This window comes from Chiloscyllium punctatum, chromosome 12 (genome assembly GCF_047496795.1).
Source record: "Chiloscyllium punctatum isolate Juve2018m chromosome 12, sChiPun1.3, whole genome shotgun sequence".
Classification (NCBI taxonomy): Eukaryota; Metazoa; Chordata; class Chondrichthyes; order Orectolobiformes; family Hemiscylliidae; genus Chiloscyllium; species Chiloscyllium punctatum.
In genome coordinates, this window is record NC_092750.1 from 20,959,182 (window position 1) to 20,973,005 (window position 13,824).

Genomic DNA, 13,824 nt, shown 5'->3' on the forward strand with positions numbered 1-13,824 from the left:
CGTTACACTCATCTCTAAGTTCCTGATTTATACCATGACTTAGATAATCACTGCTGATTTGTGCCCTTTCAACAACCAACTCCAAGACTTTCTGCCTGCTTTATGGCTATTAAATGACTACAGGGCAAGATGGCCAAGTGGGCCAGCACTTGCATCTAATTTTAATGTCATGGATGGTGTCCCACTCCTTGAAGACAGCCCAAGGGAAATCTGTTGTCTCTTTCAGAGAATTTCAAGACTATTCATTTGAAATATATTTTATACAACACAAAGTAGAATGATTTTCCTAAAATTCAACAGTTAATTGGCATAACAATGGTCACAGGCTCCATTGGTTGCTCAATGAGTTTGCCCATGCAGTCCAGGAAGGTTCCACATTAGATTCTTGGATTATGTCAAGTTAACTGATCTCAGTTAGGGTTGCTTCAATGCTTCTGAGTTGGAAAGAACAAGAATAGTTAGGTGTCCTACTCCTGATCACAGCTTCTGCTTGAACTGAGTGTATACAAAAGATGGTGAAGACGGGATTTGCTCTGATGTTCCCTACAATTGAAACACCAAGTTTAGCAAACAAATAATGTATACTTTGATGAAGCGATAAAGCAATGAAGCCATTGCCAGCAAATAATTAACTCCTTTGGCATGGTGGCACAGTGGTTAGCACTGCTGCTTCACAGTGCCAGAGACACTGGTTCAATTCCCGCCTCAGGCAACTCTCTGTGTGGAGTTTGCACATTCTCCCCGTGTCTGCGTGGGTTTCCTTCGGGTGCTCTGGTTTCCTCCCATAATCCAAAAATGTGCAGGTCAGGTGAATTGGCCATGCTAAACTGCCCGTAGTGTTAGGTGAAGGGGTAAATGTAGGAGAATGGGTCTGGGTGGGTTACACTTTGGCGGGTTGGTGTGGACTTGTTGGGCCGAAGGGCCTGTTTCCACACTGTAAGTAATCTAATCTAAAAAAAATATGAAAACGTGGAAGACTGTCATGGTGGGAAAGCAAGTATTCAAAAAAAGTTCACAAAAAGTACTTTGAATGTCTCGTGTTAACTATATTAAATGCACAGGCAAGTGTAAGACTATCCTTTCATTGTGTCTGACAGGAGTGAGAAATAGAGTTAATGTTCCGAGTTCAATTCTAATTTTTTTCTGTTCTGAAACATCATTTCTTTCGTTGCATTATGATTAATTGTACGTGACTATGTGCCGGCTGCAATGTTGAGTCATAAAGTCAGAGAGAAGTACAGCACAGAAACAGACCCTTCGGTTCAACTCGTCCATGCCGACCAGATATCCTAACCTAATCAAGTCCCATTTTCCAGCACTTGGCCATATCCCCCTCAAGCCTTTCTATTCATATACTCATCCTTTTAAATGTTGAAATTGTACCAGCCTCCACCACTTCCTCTGGCAACTCATTCCATATATGCACCACCTACTGTTTGAAAAAGTTGCCCCATTTGTCCCTTTTACATCTTTCCCCTCTCAGCCTAAACCTTTGCCCTCCAGTTCTGGAATCCCCCACCCCAGGGAAAAGACTTTGTCTATTTACCCTATCCATGTCCCTCATGATTTTATAAACCTCTATAAGGTCACCCCTCAGCCTCCGACGCTCCAGGGAAAACAGTCCCAGCTTGTTCAGCCTTTCCTTGTAGCTCAAATCCTCCAACCCTGGCAACATCCTTGTAATTCTTTTCTGAACCCTTTCAAGTTTCACAACATCTTTCCGATAGGAAGGAGACCAGTATTGCATGCAATATTCCAAAAGTGGCCTAACCAATGTCCTGTACAGCTGCAACATGACCTCCCAATTCCTGTACTCAATACTCTGACCAATAAAAGAAAGCATACCAAACGCCTTCTTCACTATCCTATCTATCTGTGACTCTACTTTCAAGGAACTATGAACCTGCACTCCAAGGTCTCTTTGTTCAGCAACACACCTTAGGACCTTACCGTTGAGTAAAGTCCTGCTCTGATTTGCTTTACTGAAACGCAGCACCTTGCAGTTATGTAAATTAAACTCCATCTGTCACTCCTCAGCCCATTGACCCATTCGATCAAGATCCCGTTGTAATCTGAGATAGCCTTCTTCGCTGTCCTCTACACCTCCAATTTTGGTTTCATCTGCAAACTTACTAACTATACTTCCTGTGTTCACATCTAAATCATTTATATAAATGAGGAAATGTAGTGGACCCAGCATCGATCTTTGTGGCACTCCACTGGTCACAGGCCACCAAATTTGCACCAGATTATATAATCTTTCAGCTAGTTATGATAGTGATTTCATGTGAAATAGCTATGAGATCAATATATTGTTTCCACAAAATAGTGCAATGTGGCACAATGCTGAAAAATGTGTTGCTGGAAAAGCGCAGCAGCTCAGGCAGCATCCAAGGAGCAGGAGAGTCGACGTTTCGGACATAAACCCTTCTTCAGGAATGAGGAAGGTGTGCCAAGAAGGCCAAGATAAAAGGGAGGAGGGACTTGGAGGAGGGGCGTTGGGAATGCGATAGGTGGAAGGAGGTTAAGGTGAGGGTGATAGGCCGGAGAGGGGGTGGCGGCGGAGAGGTCGGGAAGAAGATTGCAGGTCAAGAAGGTGGTGCTGAGTCTGAGGGTTGGGACTGAGATAAATTGGGGAGAGGGGAAATGAGGAAGCTGGAGAAATCTGCATTCAACCTCGTGGTTGGAGGGTTCCTAGGCGGAAGATGAGGCGCTCTTCCTCCAGGCGTCGTGTTGCCATGGTCTGGCGATGGAGGAGGCCAAGGACCTGCATGTCCTTCGCAGAGTGGGAGGGGGAGTTAAAGTGTTCCGCCACGGGGCGGTTGGATTGGTTGCTGCGGGTGTCCCAGAAGTGTTCTCTGAAATGTTCCGCAATTAGGCGGCCTGTCTCCCCAATGTAGAGGAGGCCACATCGGGTGCAGCGGATGCAATAAATGATGTGTGTGGAGGTACAGGTGAATTTGTGATGGATATGGAAGGATCCCTTGGGGCCTTGGAGGGAAATGAGGGGGGAGGTGTGGGCGCAAGTTTTGCATTTCTTGTGGTTGCAGGGGAAGGTGCTGAGAGTGGAGGTTGGATTGGTGGGGGGGGGGGAGAGACCTGATGAGGGAGTCGCGGAGGGAGTGGTCTTTCTGGAACGCTGATAGCGGAGGGGAGGGAAATATATCCTTGGTGGTGGGGTCTGTCTGGAGGTGGCGGAAATGAAGAAGGATGATACGATGTATCTGGAGGTTGGTGGGGTGGGAGGTGGGAATGGGGGGCAGGGTTAGGCGTGGAGGCGGAGTTAGGCATGTGGGTGGAGTTGGGCGTGTTGGTGGAGTTGGCCGTGGGGGTGGGGATCGGCATGGGGGCGGAGATCGGCATGGGGGTGGAGATCAGTGTGGGGGCGGAGTTAGACGTGGGGGCCTAACCCCACCCCCACGCCCAACTCCACCAACATACCTAACTCTGCCTCCATGCCTAACCCTGCCCCCCATTCCCAGCTCCAGGCACACACCAGGTCCTAGCTCCCAGCCCTGCCGTATTTTCACCATCCTTCCAGACCTCCCCCTCTCTGAGGATGAAAGATCAGTCCTCAGCAGAGGCGTCATCTTCGTCCACCTGCGCTCCCGGATTAACGAGTTCAACACGCGGCGAGACATCGAGCATTTCTTCCGCCTCCATGCCTACTTCTTCAACCAGGGTTCTCGCCCACCCTCTGACGACCCCTTCTCCCACCTCCAACACACCCCATCCACCTGCCACACCCCGTGCTGGCCTCTTACCCGCCCTCGATCTCTTCATAGCCAACTGCAGCCACGACATTGACCGCCTCAACCTGTCCACCCCTCTCACCCACTCTAACCTCTCACCCTCACAACGTGCAGCCCTCCACTCCAACCCCAACCTCACTATCAAATGGGCAGACAAGGGAGGCGCGGTGGTAGTTTGGTGCACCGATCTTTACATTGCTGAGGCTAAACGCCAGCTCATGGACACCTCCTCCTACTGCCCTCTTGACCATGACCCCACCTCACACCACCAAACTATCATCTCCCAGACCATCCATAACCTTATCACCTCAGGGGATCTCCTATCCACCGCCTCCAACTCATAGTCCCACAACCCCGCACCGCCCGTTTCTACCTCCTGCCCAAAATCCACAAACCTGACTGCCCCGGCCGACCCATTGTCTCAGCCTGCTCCTGCCCCACCGAACTCAGCTCTGCATACCGCGACATGGTCCTGTCCCCCTTAGTCCAAGAACTCCCCACGTACGTTTGGGACACCACCCACACCCTCCACCTCCTCCATGATTTTCACTTCCCCGGCCCCCAACGCCTTATCTTCACCATGGACATCCAGTCCCTATACACCTCCATTCCCCAACACGAAGGCCTCAAAGCCCTCCGCTTCTTCCTTTCCCGCCGAACCAACCAGTACCCTTCCACTGACACCGTCCTTCGACTGACTGAACTGGTCCTCACTCTGAACAACTTCTCTTTCCAATCCTCCCACTTCCTCCAAACCAAAGGAGTAGCCATGGGCACCCGCATGGGCCCCAGCTATGCCTGCCTCTTCGTAGGATATGTGGAACAGTCCATCTTCCGCAGCTACACTGGCACCAGCCCCCACCTTTTCCTCTGCTACGTCGATGACTGTATTGGCGCTACCTTGTGCTACCACGAGGAGGTTGACCAGTTCATCCACTTTACTAATACCTTCCACCCTGACCTCAAATTTACCTGGACCGTCTAAGACTCCTCCCTCCCCTTCCTAGACCTCTCCATTTCTATCTCGGGCAAACGACTCAACACAGACATTTACTATAAACCAACCGACTCCCACAGCTACCTAGACTACACCTCCTCCCACCCTGCCCCCTGTAAAAACGCCATCCCATATTCCCAATTCCTTCGCCTCTGCCGCATCTGCTCCCAGGAGGACCAATTCCAATACCAAACAACCCAGATGGCCTCCTTCTTCAAAGACCGCAATTTCCCCTCAGACCACATCTCCTCCACTTCCCGCACCTCCGCCCTTGAACCGCACCCCTCCAATCGCCACCAGGACAGAGCCCCACTGGTCCTCACCTACCACCCCACCAACCTCCAGATACATCGTATCATCCTTCGTCATTTCCGCCACCTCCAGACAGACCCCACCACCACGGATATATTTCCCTCCCCTCCCCTATCAGTGTTCTGGAAAGACCACTCTCTCTGCAACTCCCTCGTCAGGTTCACACCCCCCACCAATCCAACCTCCACTCCCGGCACCTTCCCCTGCAACCACTAGAAATGCAAAACTTGCGCCCACACCTCCCCCCTCATTTCCCTCCAAGGCCCCAAGGGATCCTTCCATATCCGTCACAAATTCACCTACACCTCCACACACATCATTTACTGCATCCGCTGCACCCGATGTGGCCTCCTCTACATTGCGGAGACAGACCGCCTAATTGAGGAACGTTTCAGAGAATACCTCTGGGACACCCGCACCAACCAACCCAACCGTTCCATGGCAGAACACTTTAACTCTCCTTCCCACTCCGCCAAGGACATGCAGGTCCTTGGCCTCCTCCATCACCAGACCATGGCAACACAACGCCTGGAGGAAGAGAGCCTCATCTTCCGCCTAGGAACCCTCCAACCACGAGGGATGAATGCAGATTTCTCCAGCTTCCTCATTTCCCCTCCCCCCACCTTATCTCAGTCCCAACCCTTGGACTCAGCACTGCCTTCTTGACCTGCAATCTTCTTCCCGACCTCTCCGCCCCCAACCCCTCTCCGGCCTATCACCCTCATCTTAACCTCCTTCCACCTATCGTATTTCCAACGCCCCTCCCCCAAGTACCTCCTCCCTATCTTTTATCTTAGCCTGCTTGGCACACCTTCCTCATTCCTGAAGAAGGGCTTATGCCCGAAACATCGATTCTCCAGCTCTGTGGATGCTGCCTGACCTGCTGCGCTTTCCCAGCAACACATTTTTCAGCTCTGATCCCCAGCATCTGCAGTCCTCACTTTCTTCCAATACGGCACAATGTGTGGATCTTCTTGTAATTACTATATTTTATCTGTAGGATGCTGAATAGAAACCTGTGGTGAAATTTGTATTAGATTAAAGGAACCACACTGCAAGTCATGTCTATGTGATTGTTGTAACATCACTGGACAATTTCCTCCAGCTTTGTGATAAGTTCCTACTTACCATCAAAATCGCAACCATCAGAATCGCCAACGCCATCATCTATGTCATTTTCCCCGTTGATTATCTTATCCTTTTTCTGAGGGCTCCTCAGGGGTTTAGGCACCTTCTTCTCTAACCAACCTCTATTGCGTAGACTTTGTCGGATTAGTGGATATGGACCGTAGATGGTAAATATCTTTTTTAGCTAAGTCATGAGAATGTTTATCAATTACTTACTACTTACTGAAAATCTACTTCTTATTAGCTTTTTAAAACAGAAAACAATGCTAGATCATAACATATCTCATTGCAGAGCATAACTTGTCCAAACAAATGAACAAATATTTCCTCTGCGCAGCGCAATGATTTTCACAGTTTCGTTATGCATGTCATTCTATAGTGATGCTTTTTTATGCCAATCATTTCTCTGACTATGCTGCAGTCATTTTTAAATAGATTTATCTTCAATTATATTAAGTATTTCAGAGCTGACAGAAAAATATAATTTCTATTTTTGTTTCACAGTTTCAGTGTCAAATTTTTTTGAATCTATGATAGAGCAGAAAGGAGAATCTGCACAGACTCCACAATACCCAGCAACCCACGAAACCAGTGTGAATCTTTCCTCACTAACATATTGCGCTTTCGGAGGAAGGTTGCAATTTTGGTATCATTTCGTAACAAATGAAGGCAAAGTTTTATTGCCTGTAGGAACTAGGGATTGCATGTTTGACAAGTTGTGTGAGTGGCAAATAAATGGCAGATGAAGTATAATGTAGATAACTATGAGGTTATCCACTTTGACAGAAAAGCAGGAAGGCATATTATTTCTGAATGTCCTTGTACACCAGTTGCTGAAAGTAAGCATGAAGGTACAACAGGCAATGAAGAAGACGAATGGTTTACATTACATTGCAGCGTGGAAACAGGTCCTTCGGCCCAACAAGTCCACACTGACCCACAACCCACCCATATCCCTACATTTACCCCTTACCTAACACTACGGGCAATTTAGCGTGGCCAATTCACTTGGCCTGCACATCCTTGGATGGTGGGAGGAAACCAGAGCACCCGGAGGAAACCCACACAGAGAACATGCAAAGTCAGTCACCTGAGGCGGGAATTGAACCCGGGTCTCCGGCACTGTGAGGCAGCAGTGCTAACCACTGTGCCACCATGCCGCCCACTATCTTAGCCTTCAGTGAGAGGGTTTGAGTGCAGGGATGTCTTGCTACAATTGGTAGCCTTGGTGAGACCACATCTGGAGTACTGTGTCAATCTTGGTCTTCTTATCTGATGATGGATGTTCTGGCTGCAGAGAGACTGCCACCAAGATTTACTTGACTGATTACTGGCAAGATGCGTGTTTGCAGAGGGACTGGATAAATGAGGACTATATTCACAGAGTTTAGAGGAATGAAGGGGGTGGTCTCAGAAAAACCTACATAGTTTGGGCAGCACAGTGGCTCAGTGGTTAGCACTGCTGCCTCACAGCGCCAGAGACCCAGGTTCAATTCCTGCCTCAGGCAACTGTCTGTGTGGAGTTTGCAAATTCTTCCTGTGTCTGCGTGGGTTTCCTCTGGGTGCTCTGGTTTCCTCCCACAGTCTAAAAATGTGCAGGTTAGGTGAATTGAGCATGTTAAACTGCCCATAGTGTTAGGTGAAGGGGTAAATGTAGGGGTATGGGTCTGGGTTGCTCTTCGGAGGGTCGGTGTGGACTTGTTGGGCCGAAGGGTCTGTTTCTGCGCTGTAAGTAATCTAATCTAATTCTAACAGGATCAAACATATCAAATGTTCCTGATAACGAAGGAGTCCAGAATCATGAGCACACCAATCTAAGAATAGTGAAGTCAATGCAGGAGAGAGAGAGAGAAAGAAAGAAACTGACACTGCCTTTGCTGTTTGAATTCATGTATCGCTGGACATCGGAGTGTATCTTGGAAATTTAACAAACAGTGAAATTCACAACTGATCTTAAAGGAACTGTTGGGAGAGGTTCACAGCACAGAATCAGATAAGTTAATTGTTTTAGGTGGCCTACAGAAAGTCTGCAGTAGTGAGTAGAGTGGGTCCTTTCTTGATTGTATGTTTTTGGAGATATGCCTCTTGATTAAACTTAAAATATAAGCCATAACTATTAATTTAACCTGGGGCAGTGTCTGTAGAGGAATAAGATGGTGTTATTTGCTGGGTCTGTAGATTGTGAAAGATCAAAAATTGCCGTTAGTAGAGTGATATGTGCTTCTTGTCAGATGTGTGAGTTTAAAGAGAGTTTAAGGGTTACTGCAGATTATATCTGCCATAAACGCTGTTGGATGCGAATCTTATCAGATCAAATGGATTGGTTGGAGAGACAGTTCGAAGTAATGAGGAATTTGCAACAGCTATAGCATGTGATGGATGGCAGTTATAGGAAAGGGGGAAAGTCTCAGATACAGTCATGTAGATGGGTTAACTCCCGGAAAGGTAAGAGAGGAGTCTTTTGTGGCGATACCCATTTCAACAGGTATGCTGTTTTGGAAAATGTAGGGGGTGATGGATTCTCAGGGGAACGTAGCACGAACAGTCAAGTTTCTGGTATTGAGACTGGCCCTAATGCAATGAGGGGTATGTCAGGTTCCAAGAGATCAATTGTGTTAGGGGATTCTCTAGTCTGAGGCACAGACAGACATTTCTGTGGCCAGCAGCGAAAAAACAGAGTGGTGTGTTGCCTCCCTGGTGCCAGGATCAAGGATGTCTCAGAGAGGGTGCAGAATGTGGGAGAGGAGCCACATTGGAACTAACGACATAGGAAGGGAAAAGGTTGAGATTCTGAAGGGAGATTACAGAGAGTTAAGCAGAAATTTAAAAAGGAGGTCCTCGAGAGTAGTAATATCTGGATTACACCCGGTGCTACGAGCTAGTGAGGACGGGAATAGGAGGATAGAGCAGATGGATGCATGGCTGAGGAGCTGGTGTATGGGAGAAGGATTCACATTTTTGGATCATTCGAATCTCTTTTGGAGTAGAAGTGACCTGTACAAGAAGGACGGTTTGCATCTAAATTGGAAGGGGACTAATATACTGGCAGGGAAATTAGCTAGAGCTGCTCGGGAGGATTTAAACTAGTAAGGTGAGGGCTTGGGGGCGGGGGTGGGGGGGGGGGGGGGGGGGTGGGAGGTGGGACCCAGGGAGATAGTGAGGAAAGAGGTCAATCTGAGACTGGTACAGTTGAGAACAGAAGCGAGTCAAACAGTCAGGGCAGGCAGGGACAAGGTAGGACTAGTAAATTAAACTGTATTTATTTCAATGCAAGGGGCCTAACAGGGAAGGCAGATGAACTCAGGGCATGGTTAGGAACATGGGACTGGGATATCATAGCAATTACAGAAACATGGCTCAGGGATGGGCAGACTGGTAGCTTAATGTTCCAGGATACAAATGCTACAGGAAGGATAGAAAGGGAGGCAAGAGAGTAGGGGGAGTGGCGTCCTTGATAAGGGATAGCATTACAGCTGTGCTGAGGGAGGATATTCCTGGAAATACATCCAGGGAAGTTATTTGGGTGGAACTGAGAAATAAGAAAGGGATGATCACCTTATTGGGATTGTATTATAGACCCCCGAATAGTCAGAGGGAACTTGCTTCTTAATTTTCCCAGACGCACTCCGATGTCCAGCGATACATGAATTCAAAAACAGCAAAGGCAGTAACTGTGCAGGTTCTCTCTCTCTCTCTCTCTCTCTTTGTCTCTCCTGCTCTGTCCTCACCATGTGCTTCCTTTGTCTGTTTTTCTCCCTTTTAAAACTGCTGTTGTTTTGACTTTTTTTTCCCAAAGTTCCAAAACAATGCAACAGTAATTGCTGCTCCTGGAATTTGAGGAAATCACCCCCAAGACCTAAATTACCTCAAAAAAAGGAACAGCTGTTACAGCCAGAAATTTTTCCCGTCCTCCATCTTGGATTACCCAGAATCCTTATGGTAGGTGATTTTAACTTTCCAAACATAGACTGGGACTGCCATTGTGTAAAGGGTTTAGATGGAGAGGAACTTGTTAAGTGTGTACAAGAACATTTTCTGATTCAGTGTGTGGATGTACCTACCAGAGAAGGTGCAAAACTTGACCTACTCTTGGGAAATAAGGCAGGCAGTGTCTGAGGTGTCAGTGGGGGAGCATTTTGGGGCCAGCGATCATAATTCTATTAGATTTAAAATAGTGATGAAAAAGGATAGACCAGATCTAAAAGTTGAAGTTCTAAATTGGAGAAAGGCCAATTTTGACGGTATTAGGCAAGAACTTTCAAAAGCTGACTGGGGGCAGATATTCGCAGGTAAAGTGACGGCTGGAAAATGGGAAGCCTTCAGAAATGAGATAACAATAATCCAGAGAAAGTATATTCCTGGTCGGGTGAAAGAAAATGCTAGTAGGTATAGGAAATACTGGATGACTAAAGAAATTGAGGGTTTGGTAAAGAAAAAGAAGGAAGCATATGTCAGGCATAGACAGGATAGATCGAGTGAATCTTTAGAACAGTATAAAGGCAGTAGGAGTATACTTAAGAGGGAAATCAGGAGGGCAAAAAGGGGACATGAGATAGCTTTGGCAAATAGAATTAAGGAGAATCCAAAGGGTTTTTACAAATACATTAAGGACAAAAGGGTAACTAGGGAGAGAATAGGGCCTCTCAAAGATCAGCAAGGTGGCCTTTGTGTGGAGCCACAGAAAATGGGGGATTTTCCATCAGTATTTACAGTGGAAAAGGATTTGGAAGATATAGACTGTAGGGAAATAGAGGGTGGTACCTTGCAAAATGTCCATATTACAGAGGAGGAAATGCTGGATGTCTTGAAATGCATAAAGGTGGATAAATCCCCAGGACATGATCAGGTGTACCCTTGAACTCTGTGGGAAGCTAGAGAAGTAATTGATGGGCCTCTTGCTGAGTTATTTGTATCATTGATAGTCACAGGTGAGGTGCTGAAAGACTGGAGGGTGGCTAACGTGGTGCCACTGTTTAAGAAGAGTGGTAAGGACAAGCCAGGGAACTATAGACCAGCGTGCCAGGCATCGATGGTGGACAAGTTGTTGGAGGGAATCCCGAGGGACAGGATGTACATGTATTTGAAAAGGCAAGGACTGATTATGGATAGTCACCATGGCTTTGTGCATTGGAAATTATGTCTCACAAACTTGATTGAGTTTTTTGAAGAAGTAACAAAGAGGATTGATGAGGCTGAGCGGTAGATATGATCTATATGGACTTCAGTAAGGGGTTCGACAAGGTTCCCCATGGGAGACTGATTTGCAAGGTTGGATCTCATGGAATACAGAGAGAACTAGCTATTTGGATACAGAATTGGCTCAAAGGTAGAAGACAGAGAGTGGTGGTGGAGGGTTGTTTTTCAGACTGGAGGCCTGTGACCAGTGGAGTGCCACAAGGATTGGTGCTGAGCCCTCTACTTTTTGTCATTTACATAAATGATTTGGATGCGAGCATAAGAGGTACAGTTAGTAAGTTTGCAGATGACATCAAAATTGGAGGTGTAGTGGACAACAAAGGGGAATACCTCAGATTACAACAGGATCTTGACGAGATGGGCCAATGGGCTGAGAAGTGGCAAATGGAGTTTAATTCACATAAACGCAAGGTGCTACATTTTGGGTGCTATATATACTAGCAGGACTTATATACTTAATGATAAGGTCCTAGGGAGTGCTGCTGAACAAAGAGACCTTGAAGTGCAGGTTCATAGCTCCTTGAAAGTGGAGTCGCAGGTAGATAGGGATAATGAAGAAGGCATTTGGTATGCTTTCTTTTATTGGTCAGAGTACAAAGTACAGGAGTTGGGAGGTCATGTTGTGGCTGTACAAGACATTGGTTAGGCCACTATTGGAATATTACGTGCAATTCTTATCTCCTTTGTATCGGAAAGATGTTGTGAAACTTGAAAGTGTTCAGAAAAGATTTACGAGGATGTTGCCAGGGATGGAGGATTTGAGCTATAAGGAAAGGATGAACAGACTGGGGCTGTTTTCCCTGGAGCAGCAGAGGCTGAGAGGTGACCTTATGGAGGTTTACAAAATTATGAGGGGCATGGATAGGGTAAATAGACAAAGTATTTTCTGTGGAGTTGGGGAGTCCAGAACTAGAGGGTATAGGTTTAGGGTGAGAGGGGAAAGATATAAAAGAGACCTAAGGGGCAACATTTTCACACAGAGGGTGGTACATGTATGGAATGAGCTGTCAGAGGAAGTGGTGGAGGCTGGTACAATTGCAACATTTAAGAGGCATTTGGATGGGTATATGAATAGGAAGGGTTTGGAGGGATATGGGCCGGGTGCTGGAAGGTGGGACTAGATTGGGTTGGGATATCTGATCGGCATGGACGGGTTGGACTGAAGGGTCTGTTTCCATGCTGTACATCCAGAAAGCAGGTAACTGCAAGCCAGTCATAGGGAAGATGTTAGAAACTATTATCAAAGATGTTATAGCATGGCATTTAGAAAAGTTCAAGGCAACCAGGAAGAGCCAATATGGTTTTATGAAAGGGAAATCATGTTTTTTTAGAAATTTATTGGCGTTGTTTAAGGAAGTATCATGCTGTCAGTAAAAGGGAACTCATGTACTGTACTTGGATTTCCAGATTTGATAAAGTGCCCCATCAAAGGTTATTGCAGAAAATAAAAGCTTATGGTGTAGGGAGATAACATGTTGGCTTGGATAGATGAATGACAGCTAACAGGAAAGCGAGAAAATTTTAAATAGTTAATGTTCTAACTGGCGGGATGTAACCAGTGACATGGCACAGGGATTAGTGCTGAAGCCTCCACTTAATTCACTTTATACAAATGATTTGAATGACAAGCATGGTTGCTAAATTTCCTGATGACATAAAGATAGATATGAAAGTCAGTTGTGAAGCAGACATAAGAAAGTTTTAAAGGGATATAGATAGATTAATTAAGTGAACAAAGATCTGGTAAATGAAGTAAATGCAGGAAAATGAGAAATTATTGATTTTTGCTGGAAAAATACAAAAATAAACATATTATCCAAATGTTGAGAAATTGTAGTGCCTAGAGATGTAGAGGGATCCTGGTGTCCTTGTGCGTGAATTGTAAAAGTTTAGTATGCAGGTACAGCAAGGAATTTGGAAAGGTAATAGATTGAGATTGTGTATTGCAAAAGGGATGATACACATAAGTATGGAAGTTATGATTGTCATGTACAAGGCATTGGCGAGATCACATCTGGACTACTGTTTACACTATCGGTCTCCTTATTTAAGGAAGGATTTAAATGGATTGTAAAAAGTTCAGAGAAACTTTACTAGAGTAATACCTGAAATGGGTGATTTCTCTTATGAGGAAAAATTTGAATGGCTAGGCTTGTATCCATTGGAGTTTTAGAGTAAGAGGTGACTTGATTCAAACATATAAGATCCTGTTTCGGGATTATCAAGCACTACGAAGGAAATTGAAGTACAGGTCCTCAAGGGTCATAATCTCCGGATTACTGCCCGAGCCACGTGCCAATTGGCATAGGGATAAGAAAATTAGGGAAGTAAACACGTGGCTAAGGGATTGGTGTAGGAAAAAGGGATTCCATTTCATGGAGCATTGGCATCAGTTTTGGAACCGGGGGGATCTGTAGCATTGGGACGGTCTTTACCTGA

The 13,824-nt window shown here is 46.1% G+C and overlaps 1 protein-coding gene across 1 annotated transcript in view; it reads right to left on the reverse strand.

Moving 5' to 3' along the window:
• The window catches only part of LOC140483669 (tubulin tyrosine ligase 3-like), a 70,152-nt gene that overhangs the window by 38,981 nt on the left and 17,347 nt on the right, over positions 1–13,824 (reverse strand). The window contains exon 7 of the mRNA XM_072582032.1: positions 6,190–6,373. Within this exon, the coding sequence (XP_072438133.1) occupies positions 6,190–6,373 (184 nt within the window). The remainder of the gene's footprint in view (positions 1–6,189; positions 6,374–13,824) is intronic.